A 14976-nucleotide genomic window follows, 5' to 3' on the forward strand; every position below is an offset into this window, starting at 1 on the left:
TTAAAACTGTGATTAATCGCGATTAATATTTTGAATTGATTTGATTTTGTTTTGAGTTAATCGCTTGAGTTAACTGTGATTAATGGTCAGTCCTAATACAGAGCCAAATCCCTCACTGCAGTGGAGTTGCACCAGGCTGAATTTAGTTTACTTTGCCTGGTGGTGTCAGTGTCCGGATTTTCATATGGAAAGGAATGTACATGATGTTATGAGAGGAAAGTGAAACCTTGTGCAAACAATTTAAAAGCCTAAATCAATATTAACGAAAGCTTTGATTTTTATCTGTACTAAAAATAAACAAAAACATTTGGGTTCTGTAGTTACCACAATCCATTCAACTTTTGCTTTTACCATTTAGAATCATCATAAAACTGTGCCTTTTAATTTTGTATATTGTCTACTCCTCTTTATTATCCTGTGCACTGCAAATATTTTAAAGCAGATTTTAAAAAAATTAATTAAACCTATTTTCAGGTCTCAAAGAAACTGGGTCACGAACACTAAAACTGGATACAATCAAGACACATTAAATTAGGACAAACATTTTAAAATTATGATTGTTTTTAATTTAATACTATCCATTTTGACAGCAAAAAACAGGATACATATTAATATCTACAAGTCAATGTAGAAAGACAGCAGAAAAACTGAGGTCAGAAAATATGGTAAGAAAATTAGGTTAATGCCAGATTGCTAGAAATGTGCTGACTGTGGAAGATTCTCTAGTAAGAATGATTATGCATTCATAATAGCACTCGCACTCTCTCAGAATAACAGAATATATTGGTGTATACAATGTTGTTGTTAAAAGAAAAGGAGTACTTGTGGCACCTTAGAGACTAACAAATTTATTTGAGCATAAGCTTTCGTGAGCTACAGCTCACTTCATCGGATGCATTCAGTGGAAAATACAGTGGGGAGATTTATATACATAGAGAACATGAAACAATGGGTGTTACCATACACACTGTACCAAGAGTGATTACTTAAGGTGAGCTATTACCAGCAGGAGAGCGGGGGTGGGGGTGGGGAGGGAAAACCTTTTGTAGTGATAATCAAGGTGGGCCATTTCCAGCAGTTGACAAGAATGTCTGAGGAACAGTGGGGGTGGGGGATGGGGAATAAACATGGGGAAATAGTTTTACTTTGTGTAATGACCCATCCACTCCCAGTCTCTATTCAAGCCTAAGTTAATTGTATCCAGTTTGCAAATTAATTCCAATTCAGCAGTCTCTCGCTGGAGTCTGTTTTTGAAGTTTTTTTGGTGAAGAATTGCAACTTTTAGGTCTGTAATCGAGTGACCAAAGAGATTGAAGTGTTCTCCAGCTGGTTTTTGAATGTTATAATTCTTGAAGTCTGATTTGTGTCCATTTATTCTTTTACGTAGAGACTGTCCAGTTTGACCAATGTACATGGCAGAGGGGCATTGCTGGCACATGATGGCATATATCACAGTTGGAGAACACTTCAATCTCTTTGGTCACTCGATTACAGATCTGAAAGCGGCAATTCTTCAACAAAAAAACTTCAAAAACAGACTCCAATGAGAGACTGCTGAATTGGAATTAATTTGCAAACTGGATACAATTAACTTAGGCTTGAATAGAGACTGGGAGTGGATGGGTCATTACACAAAGTAAAACTATTTCCCCATGTTTATTCCCCACCCCCACCCCTCACTGTTTCTCAGAGGTTCTTGTCAACTGCTGGAAATGGCCCACCTTGATTATCACTACAAAAGAGTTTTTCCTCCCCACCCCCACCCCCGCTCTCCTGCTGGTAATAGCTCACCTTAAGTAATCACTCTTGTTACAGTGTGTATGGTAACACCCATTGTTTCATGTTCTCTATGTATATAAATCTCCCCATTGTATTTTCCACTGAATGCGTCCGATGAAGTGAGCTGTAGCTCACGAAAGCTTATGTTCTAATAAATTGGTTAGTCTCTAAGGTGCCACTAGTCCTCCTTTTTCTTTTTGCGGATACAGACTAACACGGCTGCTACTCTGAATGTCGTTGTTGTAGCTGTGTTGGTCCCAGGGTATTAGAGAGAAGGTGGGCGAGGTAATATTTTTTTGCACTAACCTCTGTTGGTGAAATGGTCCCTTGAAATGCGTTAATTATTTATGCTAGACAGTCTGTTCCACTTTGTATTTAGCTGTGACACTCGGAGTTAGTTTCCCAGAGGAAGAGCTCAAAATCTTGTCTCTTTCAAAAACAGAAGTTTGTCCAATAAAAGCTATTACCTCACCTACCTTTTCTCTAGAATTTAACGAGATGGGGGATGACCTTTTTTAATTCTGGGCCCACATTTCTATGGCCTAAATCCTTTGATACTGGAATGAAGTATTTTTTTATTATTTTATTTATTTGATATCTTATGTCTGCTCTGCTCAAACAAGGTGAGCGTTCAATGGATAGTTACTTGTTTTTTGTTAGGAAACTTAATACAGGAGACCAAATTACATCCATCACTGATTTAATAAAAGCAGCATGAACATAAGAAATACTGCCAACCCCAGAGATTCATGAAAAGCTGAAAAAACCATAAGATTTAAAAAAAGAAAACTTAGGTGTTTTTATTGGCTTTTTGTTATCTGGATGTTTAGGGTTCATTTGGGTAACATTTTCAAGTTTTTCTCTACAACCATGAGAGCTAGAAACTTACGAAAGAGGGAGAGGGAGAGGGAAAGAAAGAAAGAAAGAAAGAAAGAAAGAAAAAAAGAAAAACTGAGTTTCCTCACAATTACCTGATACCAAGAACTGGTGCTTCAAGAAGAATACCAATTACTACAAAACTCATGATAAAATTGCAAGATTTAGCAACACTGCTGAAAATATTTTGTTTTCATTGTATTTTACAGAGCCATATATGTAAAAGTATATTTATTACTAGAACTTGATCCAGCTTAAACTATCTTTGGCCTTTTATGCTACTGAAGCCCTGGAAAATTGCCAGTTCTGGTTTTATACTATCGCAGGCCATCCTATATAGAGGAAGTCAGTCTGTCTGGAGAGCCCCCAAACAAACAGCCCTACAGCACCAAACTTCAGCATTCTGTGGAAAGCAAACGTGGAGAATTCACACAATAATCTCTCCCCCATGCGCTAACTCCCAATTCTCAGGTCCTTCAACACTCCAGTTATAGTAACAGTGTATGAGTTGTTCTGACTCTGTCCTATGTGATTGTGGGTGGCAGCCTGGATAGGATTAGGCCTTTTTCCAGTCACCATTTTTTAAATTTTCTGTAGGCCTGGCTCCCTCCATGGCTAACCAATGTATTACTGAAGTCAGTCAAGGAGAGAAGTTTATGCCATCTGTAAGCTGCAACCTTCTCTTTGGCATTATGGGAGATAAAGGGCAGCAGCTAGAATATCCTGAGCTCCCTGCCTGAAAACATGATCCAACCAGTCAGCGAAAGCAGTGATTCTCAAGCTTTTTTCATTTGCGTACCCCTAAAAATTTTCAAATGCTGGTGGGGACCCCTTTGGAAATCTTAGCCATACTTTGCGGCCTCCCAGGGGTCTGCGGACCACAGGCTAAGAACCACTGAGCTAGGGAAGACAGCAACAAAAATCTTAGGACCTTAGCTCTTTTATACTTCGCCACCTGACTTTAGTAAGTTAAGAAAGGACTCTTCTCCCTCAAACAAGCAGATTCTAGGAATGTATTTAATGGACACTCTGCATATCTGAAAAGGCAAATGGTTATCTGTGGTTATCAGCTGGTGCAGAGTGTGCAGATCTGCTCTGAAGAAGCAATGGAGCGGGCTGCATATGATGCTTTATGTTTGCCTTGGACAGGCAGAATGCCTCAGAGCATCACCAGTTGGCTGCTGCAGGTCTGCAGCTCTCCCCACATTACTCCTCAAAGAGGCAAGAACATGATTTTGCCCATAGTGTATTATCAAATAGCTTTATGTGCAGTACTATTTATTAAGCCTACAACCCACATGGAAAATAGATATGTGTTACATGCTGCCTTTTAGCATTTTCTGTTTCTGAAGCAGCATTTTTATTCTTAGTAATTACTGAGTTACAGATTTTGTAATGAATTTTGGAATTTAAAAAATATTTGGGCTTCTAAAATGTTCTGTATTTCAGGCCCCTGCAATACAGGGTAGGGCAGGAGGCCCCTGAAGATTTTCTGTAGTTCTCATGGGGCAGGCTGCCTCTCTTATCTTGTCACTGGACATTGTTGATGAGTTGGCAGAGTCAAAAAAAAAAAAAAAAAAAAAAAAGAGCGAGATGGTCACAACAGCATAGGAGGTCAATTATGGGTCAAACTTTAAATGTACAGGCTACTTAACCCACACAGAAAAATAATATACTTCCTCTACTCTCTGTCTAGATACTTATTTGGCCCTTATCAGGATATCGGAGATCCTACTGTGTATGGCATATAGTTTTTATTAATAAGTATTATTATTAAATAATGCAGTTCAGTAACATTGTCTAACAGCCAGAAAGAGAGGCAACATTTTCCAAGTACAGAAAAAAGCCTGTCCTCAGGCTCTGACAAATAGAAAATCCAGTATAACTTTAACTAAATATTTACCTCTACCTCTGCCCTTGGTCACGGTAGGAGAAAAAATTATTTGGTTATTATTTCACTATTTTATGTATATTATTTTGTTGAATTATTCTTTGCTCCAGCTTTGTGTGTGTTTTATTATTATTTATATTATGGTAGCACCTTGAAGACCTGACCAGGGCCCCATTATGCTCGTCGTAGTACGAAAAATATCACAAAGAAAGTTGCAGCCTCACAGTGCTCACAATCAAGGATTATAAGATGCAATGGGTTTACTTTTTAAGTAAGTGTTAAAATAATTAAAATCCTTTCCATATGAAAAATTAAACTTAGTTATAATGCAATTAACAAAACAAGTCATGGCAAATAGAGATCGTGGATTTAATGAATTCCTAAGCAGCATTAGTCAATGTTCATTTTATTTATTTTCTGTTATAGCACCCCTACAAAGCACCTGTAATTCAGAATTACATATATTAAATAGTATATATTAACAACATTAATAGATACTGTTATGGGCCTATTGATAAACACTATCATTGGCCTGATCCAGCGTTCCTTGCACGCTCAGAGCCCCCACTGAACTCACTGGATGTTTTGGGTATGCGAGGAATGCCAGATCAGACTTGATATGGGGTTTACAAAAGAACGGCTGATAAAAAAAAAACTGATGAATTTCAGGAAAAACCAATATGCAGAATTTTGTGCAAAAGGTAATGAAAAACTGAAAATGGGTAAAGTTCTGCAAAAGTAAATGTTCTTTCTAAAGCAATTAGTTTTTGGTGTAGACAGATGAGCAGGGGTTAAGGGGGCACAAAAAAACCCCATTGCATTATTGTTCACTATTTCATGCAGTAAGAAAAATAAATGAAAAGAGTAAGATGGAAGTCAGCAACAGAACCCAAAGGAACACTGTCAGTGTGAGCCATAGGTATAAAAAAAAAATAGAAAAGTGATCAAATATATTCACAAAGATAGAAAGAAGAGACTGAAATCTAGCAAAGACTTATGGAAAAGTCTTTTTGAATTCTCCCACCATGAAATTTGCAAGTTCTTCTGCACAGAAGCTCCTACCATGTTTTAATAGACAGCATTGAATAATAGCAGCTTTTAAGATGGCGAGCCACAGCAGTCTGAATGGCCAGAATTGAACTCATATGGTTAGTTCATATGATTTTAAGAAGAGAAGTAAAGGAAAGGTTCTCCCTTAAAGGGCCACTCAAATGGAAACATCTCATAAAATGGGCACCATTCTATTGGGTAAGAGTAATGGCTGTTACACCCAATGGTAACAGAGTTACAAAATAAGAAATAGAACAAGAACAAAAAAGTTGGGACTCTTCTACCCTGTCTTTTAAACGTAGAAACGAACAGTAATAAGATCATATACCAGGGTTAGCTAAAAGCTGGCCTGGTAAAATATGGCCTGGCCCAGAGGCCAAATAAAACTCGCATTGTTATATGTCTCTCATAATTGACCTCAGGTTTAATATGGAGGCATGGCACACAGAATCTGCTGGTCTCAGCATGAAATTCTCCATCTTGATCCAAGAAGACCAGCATGCATGTTGGGACATGCAGCTTCCTACATTAAGGATGCTATCAGTTCTACCTCATATAAATTAAGGACTCCTGGAAAGAGACTTGGGACTCCTGGAAAGTTGTCAGTGTGGACCTCATCTAAGCAAAGTATGGACACTTTGTAAACTCTTTCAAACTTGGGTGCCTACATCTGCACTTAAGCACCAAAATAAGTGGCCTGATTTTAAGAGGTCACAAGAGTAACGGGAATTGTTGGTGATCAGCACCACTGAAAAACAGAAAATTCATTTAGATGCTTTCATATGGATTTAGGCTCCCAACTTTAAAAGGATTGACCTTTGTTGGTTTGGTTTTTTGTTTCAACTCACAAGCAATCTGAGCCAAAGAAAGAAACTAACAATGAGCTCTGTGGTTAACAGCATACCTGCCTCTGCCTTGGACTCATAAATTATGATGATTTTATTGGGAAAACCCTCTCATTCTAAATTCTGTTTATTAAATAGCTACTAATACCATCAAAATTACCATTAGCAGTGATATTAGCGTTCAGCACAGCACAAAAGCCTACAAGAACAACAAATTACTGCATAGCACTACACATTCTTTTGCACGAACACCATGTTAATGCCTAGGACTAGTTGTAAGTTCATTGGTTGCTTAAGAGAAGATGGAATTTTCTTCCCCCACACACACATCTATGTTGCCCCCAAACTGTCTTCAAATCCCCTCATTGGCTATAGAAGTGCAACATAGGAGCTGCCACAGAAACTACTGTGAAAACGTTCTGGCTTCTCTATTACTGTTGTTTGTTATTTTTAAGAGATTAAAAGTGTGCTAGGTGCCTCACAAAACAGGATATAGGCTCTCACCCTGAAGACCTTACAGTCTGAATTCAACAATGAGGGTTATCAACAGACACAAAAGGAGGAGGAAGGGAAGAGGAAAGATAAGGATAACACGAAGATCACACCCTTACTCAGTAAGACATTTATTTACACATCTCGGCCTCAATTCTGCAGACACTGAGAGCCTGCTTTTCAAAACTACTGAGCACCAAGAGCTCCTGCTCACTGATGTAGAATTGCAGGTGCTCAGCCCTTTTTAAAGAGAGGCCTTTAAGTATTCTGGAAAAAATCACATTGATTTTGCTATGTCAGGATCAGGGGCCACAGTTGATTCCCTTAAGATAGCTGGTTTTGCACTTATTTTCCTTCCCCCTTGCATTTCTATGTATTATAATTATTAATTTCAGAGTCAGAAAAAGAGGGATTTAAGAACAGGTTTGAGGAGACGTTCCATGCACAGTGGGAAGCATGGAAGAAGGAACAAAAGCAGGAATGGGAAAGGGACAGATACGGAAAATTTCCCTGGGCAGGATACCCACTGACTCCCCCAGAATAACTTTGTTTCCCTGACCGCTATCTGCAAATGACAATTCAAATTTACGACTCCTGTAAATCTTAATGATAGCTGCCCATCTAAAATGCAACACATTAATATTCACCCCTGTAAAGTACAATTTCTCCCTGCAATCACCAAGGCCGTCTTCTGTTTCAGAGAGTGATTATAAGTGAAATGGCTCTTATGCTTCCGTGCATAAGCCACCCTCTAACAGAGATGATCAGAAAGAAACTTCCCTCTATGTGCAGGTTATTTCATAACTGCCTACGGGAGGATTTCTTGCAGTTTCCTCTGAATGTATCCATAAATTAAGTGGAAACAAATGGACACAATTCATCTCAGCAAGTCCTACTCCTGTTCCATTATGAATGAAAGGATATTATCTACCTTCTGAAGAAGACGGTTTAGATTTGTTCTTGTGCTTTGACGAATTATCACAAGGGTGAAAAATCAGCTGTTGTAAGACAGCTGGACATATTGCAGAGAAGCTGGAATTTGTTATCTGGCTGTTGTTCGGCAATCCATGAAGTGAAAAGATGTCCTCAGCAGACATGCACTGAAAAAAAAAAAAAAAAAGATTATTAAGCTGACATGAAATTAAGAGGTGACAGATGAGAGAAATAACTGCTACACTAAAAACACTAGTGTTATGCAGTGAAAATACAGGGCAGGATTTTCCAAGTAGCATACTTTGCACATTCCAAATTTGTGCATGAAAACACCATGATTGAAAATCCCTCCCAGAATCCATTGGCCAAGTCACCAAAGTGATTTGGGAACATAATTCACATTATAAATCAATGGAACTGGTTTCTAATTAACGTAGGTGCTTTTGAAAATCTTGGCTTCTGTGTATTTATGACCAGTTAGCTCATAGCTTAAAATAACATTGAAAACACTGGCTCACAGTATATAAAACTAGTCTAACAACTAAATAATTAAATCTAAAAATATTTAGGATACCATTAAAATCTCAATGACAAAATATCAACAAATGATAGTTACTGCAGCAACTGTTGTTCACATAAATAAATATTTCAACCACATGCTGTTTTACTGAATCATAGAATCATAAAATATCAGGGTTGGAAGGGACCTCAGGAGGTCATCTAGTCCAACCCCCTGCTCAAAGCAGGACCAATCCCCAACTAAATCATCCCAGCCAGGACCTTAAAAACTTCTAAGGAAGGAGATTCCACCACCTCCCTAGGTAATGTTGAGCCTGACAATCTAGCCAACTTTCTATCCCCCTTATAGTCCATTCATCCAGCCCATACTTCTTTAACTTGCTGGCAAGAATACTGTGGGAGACCGTGTCAAAAGCTTTGCTAAAGTCAAGGAATAACACGTCCACTGCTTTCCCCTCATCCACAGAGCCAGTTATCTCGTCGTAGAAAGCAATTAGATTAGTCACGCATGACTTGCCCTTGGTGAATCCATGCTGACTGTTCCTGATCACTTTCCTCTCCTCTAAGTGCTTCAGAATTGATTCCTTGAGGACCTGCTCCATGATTTTTCCAGGGACTGAGGTGAGGCTGACTGGCCTGTAGTTCCCAGGATCCTCCTTCTTCCCTTTTTTAAAGATGGGCACTACATTAGCCTTTTTCCAGTCATCCAGGACTTCCCCCGATCGCCATGAGTTTTCAGAGATAATGGCCAATGACTCTGTGATCACATCCGCCAACTCCTTTAGCACTCTCGGATGCAGCGCATCCGGCCCCATGGACTTGTGCTCGTCCAGCTTTTCTAAATAGTCCCGAACCACTTCTTTCTTCACAGAGGGCTGGTCACCTCCTCCCCATGCTGTGCTGCCCAGTGCAGTAGTCTGGGAGCTGACCTTGTTCGTGAAGACAGAGGCAAAAAAAGCATTGAGTACATTAGCTTTTTCCACATCCTCTGTCACTAGGTTGCCTCCCTCATTCAGTAAGGGGCCCACAGTTCCCTTGACTTTCTTCTTGTTGCTAACATACCCGAAGAAACCCTTCTTATTACTCTTAACATCTCTTGCTAGCTGCAACTCCAGGTGTGATTTGGCCTTCCTGATTTCACTCCTGCATGCCCAAGCAATATTTTTATGCTCTTCCCTGGTTATCTGTCCAATCTTCCACTTCTTGTAAGCTTCTTTTTTGTGTTTAAGCTTTGCAAGGATTTCACTGTGAAGCCAAGCTGGTCGCCTGCCATATTTACTATTCTTTCTACACATCGGGATGGTTTGTCCCTGTAACCTTAATAAGGATTCTTTAAAATACAGCCAGCTCTCCTGGACTCCTTTCCCCCTCTTGTTATTCTCCCAGGGAATCCTGCCCATCAGTTCCCTGAGGGAGTCAAAGTCTGCTTTTCTGAAGTCCAGGGTCCATATTCCGCTGCTCTCCTTTCTTCCCTGTGTCAGGATCCTGAACTTGACCATCTCATGGTCACTGCCTCCCAGGTTCCAATCCACTTTTGCTTCCCCTACTAATTCTTCCCGGTTTGTGAGCAGCAGGTCAAGAAGAGCTCTGCCCCTAGTTGGTTCCTCCAGCACTTGCACCAGGAAATTGTCCCCTACACTTTCCAAAAACTTCCTGGATTGTCTGTGCACCGCTGTATTGCTCTCCCAGCAGATATCAGGGTGATTGAAGTCCCCCATGAGAACCGGGGCCTGCGATCTAGTAACTTCCGTGAGTTGCCGGAAGAAAGCCTCGTCCACCTCATCTCCCTGGTCCAGTGGTCTATAGCAGACTCCCACCACGACGTCACCCTTGTTGCTCACACTTCTAAACTTAATCCAGAGACTCTCAGGTTTTTCTGCAGTTTCGTACTTGAGCTCTGAGCAGTCATACTGCTCCCTTACATACAATGCAACTCCCGCACCTTTTCTGCCCTGCCTGTCCTTCCTGAACAGTTTATTGGTCTCAATAAACTTGAGTTAGAGTCTTAAGTGGTCCTACTGTATGTTGTATCCAATGGTTTTTATCCATTTCATATCATTGACTGTTACAGAACAAATCAGAATACATTTACTTTAAAAAAAAAATTCCATTAAGACAAGTACCTCTTTAGCCTCTTAGCTTAGGACAAGCCAGTAGCTCCTGTGCTAGCAAACATATATTTTACTTTAGTATGTCAAGCCAGGAATTCTTTTCAACGTACAGCTAATAGACAGAAATCTTGATTTAAGTTGCACAGATGTGTAATGAATTGTTTGACAGTACACAAATAATTTATAATTTCTTTTTATTCACACATTTTTCTATCATGACCAATACCTGACGGAGTTCTTCACTTGAGTATACAGATGAAACAAAAAGTTTTCACATACCAACGACGAGTCCTGAGACAACAGGTGAAATCAAGTGTTCTTTCTATACAAGACACTGCATAATAGTCAACCTAGAATGTCTCAGTGTTGGAGGCTTAGGGGCATTTTAGGAAATATAAATTAAGGACCATTCCCCTACTCCTGTCAGATAATTTTGTTTAATTCTCTGCTCAAACCACAACAACTACAGAATGAAATAATGCCATATAAGTGCAAAGTAGTAGTATTATTTATTACAGTAGAACCTCAGAATTATGAACATCAGAGTTATGAACTGACCAGTCGACCACACACCTCATTTGGAACCAGAAGTACACAATCAGGCAGCAGCAGAGACAAAACGAAAAAAAAAGCAAATACTGTACTGTGTTAAATGTAAACTCTTAAAAAAATAAAGCATTTTTCTTCTGCATAAGTCAGTGTTCACTTGTAAACTTTTGAAAGAACAACCATAACATTTTGTTCAGAGTTACAAACATTTCAGAATTACAAACAACCTCCATTCCCAAGATGTTCGTAACTCTGAAGTTCTATTGTAATTTTTAGAAATAATTCAAGCAGGAACATCATAAATAAAATGCAATAATTTTGAAAACATGAAAAAATTTATCAAGGATTCCAAATCCTTCTTGCTGAGTAAATGTCTTAGCCCTAGTGACATTCCATAAGTCATTAAAAAGATGTCGTAGCCTTATCAATGGACTGAAGATCTCTCTCCACTATTGAAAGTAACGACAATGTAACGCCCAAGGCTTGAAGATGGGATCAAAAGAATACCATTTAAAGAAACTGTAAGTCAGGGGTGGAGGTATCTGTCAACAAACATTTACACCTACTAATCAAAACTTTTCTTTTCTTCATATTCGAGTTCAAATAATTATGTGAAGGTTGCTTTTTAAGATTAAGCTAGACCTTATATATGTTTCATACCTGAATTCTAAACTACGCTACAAATGTACTTATCAGTAATATATAGCTTTTCATTATGCTTCAGTTATATATTCTTTGGACATCACTTTTTGTATGTCTGCATTTAAGAGATTTAGACAAGAGGCAATATTTCCATATCTATTGAACTGGAATTTCTGAAAAAGCCTGTACCCAATGAGAAGCATGTTACTGAGGACTCTGTCTATACTAACAGATTTATTTGGGCATAAGCTTTTGTGGGTAAAAATCCCCACTTCTTCAGACGCATGGAATGAAAATTACAGATACAGGCAGAAATATACTGGCACATGAAGAGAAGGGAGTTACCTTACAAGTGGAGGGCCAGTGCTGACCAGGCCAATTCAGTCCGGGTGGATGTAGTCCACTCCCAATAATTGATGATGAGGTGTCAATACCAAGAGAAAGAAAATTGCTTTTGTAGTGAGCCAGCAACTCCCAGTCCCTAATCAATCCCAAATTGATGGTGTTAAGTTTGCAAATGAACTGTAGCTCTGCAGTTTCTCTTTGAAGTCTGCTTTTGAATTTTTTTTGTTGAAGAATGGCTACTTTTAAAACTGTTATTGAGTGTCCAGGGAGACTGAAGTGTTCTGTTGGCTTTTGTATGTTACCATTACTGATGTCTGATTTGTGCCATTTATTCTTTTACGTAGAGACTGTCCAGTTTGGCCAATGTACATGGCAGAGGGGCATTGCTGGCACATGATGGTATATATCACATTAGTAGATGTGCAGGTGAACGAGCCCCTGATGGTTTGGGTCCTCTGATGGTGTCGCTAGAATAGATATGGGGACAGAGTAGGCTACGAGGTTTGTTACAGGGATTGGTTCCTGAGTTAGTGTTTCTGTGGTGTTCTGTGTAGTTGCTGGTGAGTATTTGCTTCAGGTTGGGGGGCTGTCTGACCTCTGATTGAATTGGCCTTGTCAACACTGGTTCTCCACTTGTAAGGTAACTCCCTTCTCTTCATGTGCCAGTATATTATTGCCTGTATCTGTAATTTTCACTCCATGCATCTGCAGAAGTGGGGATTTTTACCCACGAAAGCTTATGCCCAAATAAATCTGTTAGTCTTTAAGGTGTAACTGGACTCCTCGTTGTTTTTGTGGATACAGGCTACCTCTCCACTATCTGTCTATACTATTGCTGAACCTATGCTAGCAATGACAGGATTTGTCCCAGAGTGGTACACGATAACCAAGCCATGCTACACACTATTCTGGGTAGCCTGCCGTATGATTTTATAAAATCTCAAAGTGAGTCAGAATGGGGTGGAATACTATTCCAGCACTCCTCTGGCAGCCCCAGAGGCTTCTGCATAATTTACCATTTCTTGTGTTTAAAAATTAAGGCCAACTTTTTTTGAAGTGTCTACTGATTTTGGGTGTCTTAGTTGCCGAGTATTGAAAATCCTTTGGCCTAATTTTCAGAGGCACTGAGCACCCACAACTCCAACTAATGTAGCTGATGTGCACACCCAGCACCTCTGAAAATCAAGTTCTTTCAAACTGAGCAGCCAAGAGCAAGGACTGAAATGAAAGTTACAGCTGAGCTAACAATCAAAATTTTCATTCTTCAGGAAATTCTGATATTTTGAAATTTTGTTTCCATTCCAAATAGGGATAAAAAGTCAGTATATTGACATTTTTCACAAGACAAAAGTTCCAAATCAACTTTTTTAAATGTTGAAACATAATGACATTCCTGAAGCAAAGTGTTTTGTTGAGGTTTGTTGAACCAAATCAAAAATGTTTCTTTTCAACTCAGTTCAACATTAATGAGAGCAGGTTAATAATTTTCCATTGAAGTGAATTTTAAAGTCTCTATGTGTGTATTCTTTAGGGCATATGTCTCTCTTAGAGGATGACCCTTCCGTGACTTTCCCACATACCCACTTTGAAATTAAAGCAGTTACTTCTGGGCCGCTATAAAGTACTGTAAGCAGGAAGCCTACACCTGTGTATTAAACTTGAATAAATATGTTCCTGTTTTACCTAATCCTGGATCTGCAATGTGTCTGTTTTTCTGCGAACACGAAGAGACACCTTTGAGGGGGAAAATGGCCTAAGCTTCTAGCCTTTTTGATTGCAAAGAGAACATTTCATATGTGAACCAAATGTAGTGTTGGCTTTCTGAATCTGCTGTCAGACAGGCTGAAACAAGAGCTCTAAAGAGAGCTGCCCCCATTCACTTCCATAGGCTGTTAGCTCTGAAGACTAAGGGCATGGCTACACTGGAAACTGCAAAGCACTGTCGCGGGAGCACTGCCGCACCAGCGCTTTGAAGTGTGAGTGGGATCGCGTGCGAGCACTGGGAGAGAGCTCTCCCAGCGCTCCTGGTACTCCACCTCCACGAGGGGATTAGCTCCGAGTGCTGGGAGCCTGTTTACACTAGCACTTTAAAGCTGTCTGACTTGCTGCGCTCAGGGGGGTGCTTTTTCACACCCCTGAGCCAGCAAGTTAGAGCGCTATAAAATGTAAGTGTAGTCAAGCCCTAATAACTGAACATCCCCAGGGGCACCACTTTGGGGGTTGGAGGGCTTCTTCCCCTGCCCCCTGAGTTTCATACTAGAAGTTTGCTCGCGGCACACATCCTAGCCCCAGATGAAGCTCTTAACTGCAGCATAGCCTGAGTGTGGAATGTGAGTTCTTCAGAGAAGAGGCACTGCTCCCAGCTTATGCCCCTGGGGCAGGGAGTCAATATTTTGTTTATAAACAGAGGCAGGGTGATTTAGATAAAGAAGGGCTGGTAATTAAAATGGATGAGCCTGAAAAACAGGAATCCGTCTGTGGGGGCTGGGGAGATTGAAGACAGAATGTAGGGGACTCAGAACAAATACAGCCAAGGTTACATTCAGAAAAGAACAGGAGTACTTGTGGCACCTTAGAGACTAACAAATTTATTAGAGCATAAGCTTTCGTGGGCTACAGCCCACTTCATTGGATGCATAGAATGGAACATATAGTAAGAAGATATATATATACATACAGAGAAGGTGGAAGTTGCCATACAAACTGTAAGAGGCTAATTAATTAAGATGAGCTATTATCAGCAGGAGAGGGGAAAAAAAAAAAGTTTTGTAGTGATAATCAAAATGGTCCATTTAGCCAGTTGATAAGAAGATGTGAGGATACTTAACATACTCTGCCAGTTGCCATCCAGTGGTTCTTCAGTCACACATGCAATCAGCACACTTTGGACAAATGCCTGAGCTGTCAAGCATAAGTATATATGTGCAATGACACTTGACAACAG

General features: G+C 39.7%; 1 protein-coding gene across 2 annotated transcripts in view; it reads right to left on the minus strand.

The window, feature by feature from the left end:
- SLC39A8 (solute carrier family 39 member 8) overlaps positions 1–14976 on the minus strand; it is a 36291-nt gene that overhangs the window by 17515 nt on the left and 3800 nt on the right. For both annotated transcript variants that reach the window (XM_074950679.1, XM_074950678.1), the window contains exon 2: positions 7865–8033. In XM_074950679.1, the coding sequence (XP_074806780.1) occupies positions 7865–8033 (169 nt within the window). The remainder of the gene's footprint in view (positions 1–7864; positions 8034–14976) is intronic.

The sequence above is a fragment of the Natator depressus genome, chromosome 4 (assembly GCF_965152275.1).
Source record: "Natator depressus isolate rNatDep1 chromosome 4, rNatDep2.hap1, whole genome shotgun sequence".
In the NCBI taxonomy this organism is placed as follows: domain Eukaryota; kingdom Metazoa; phylum Chordata; order Testudines; family Cheloniidae; genus Natator; species Natator depressus.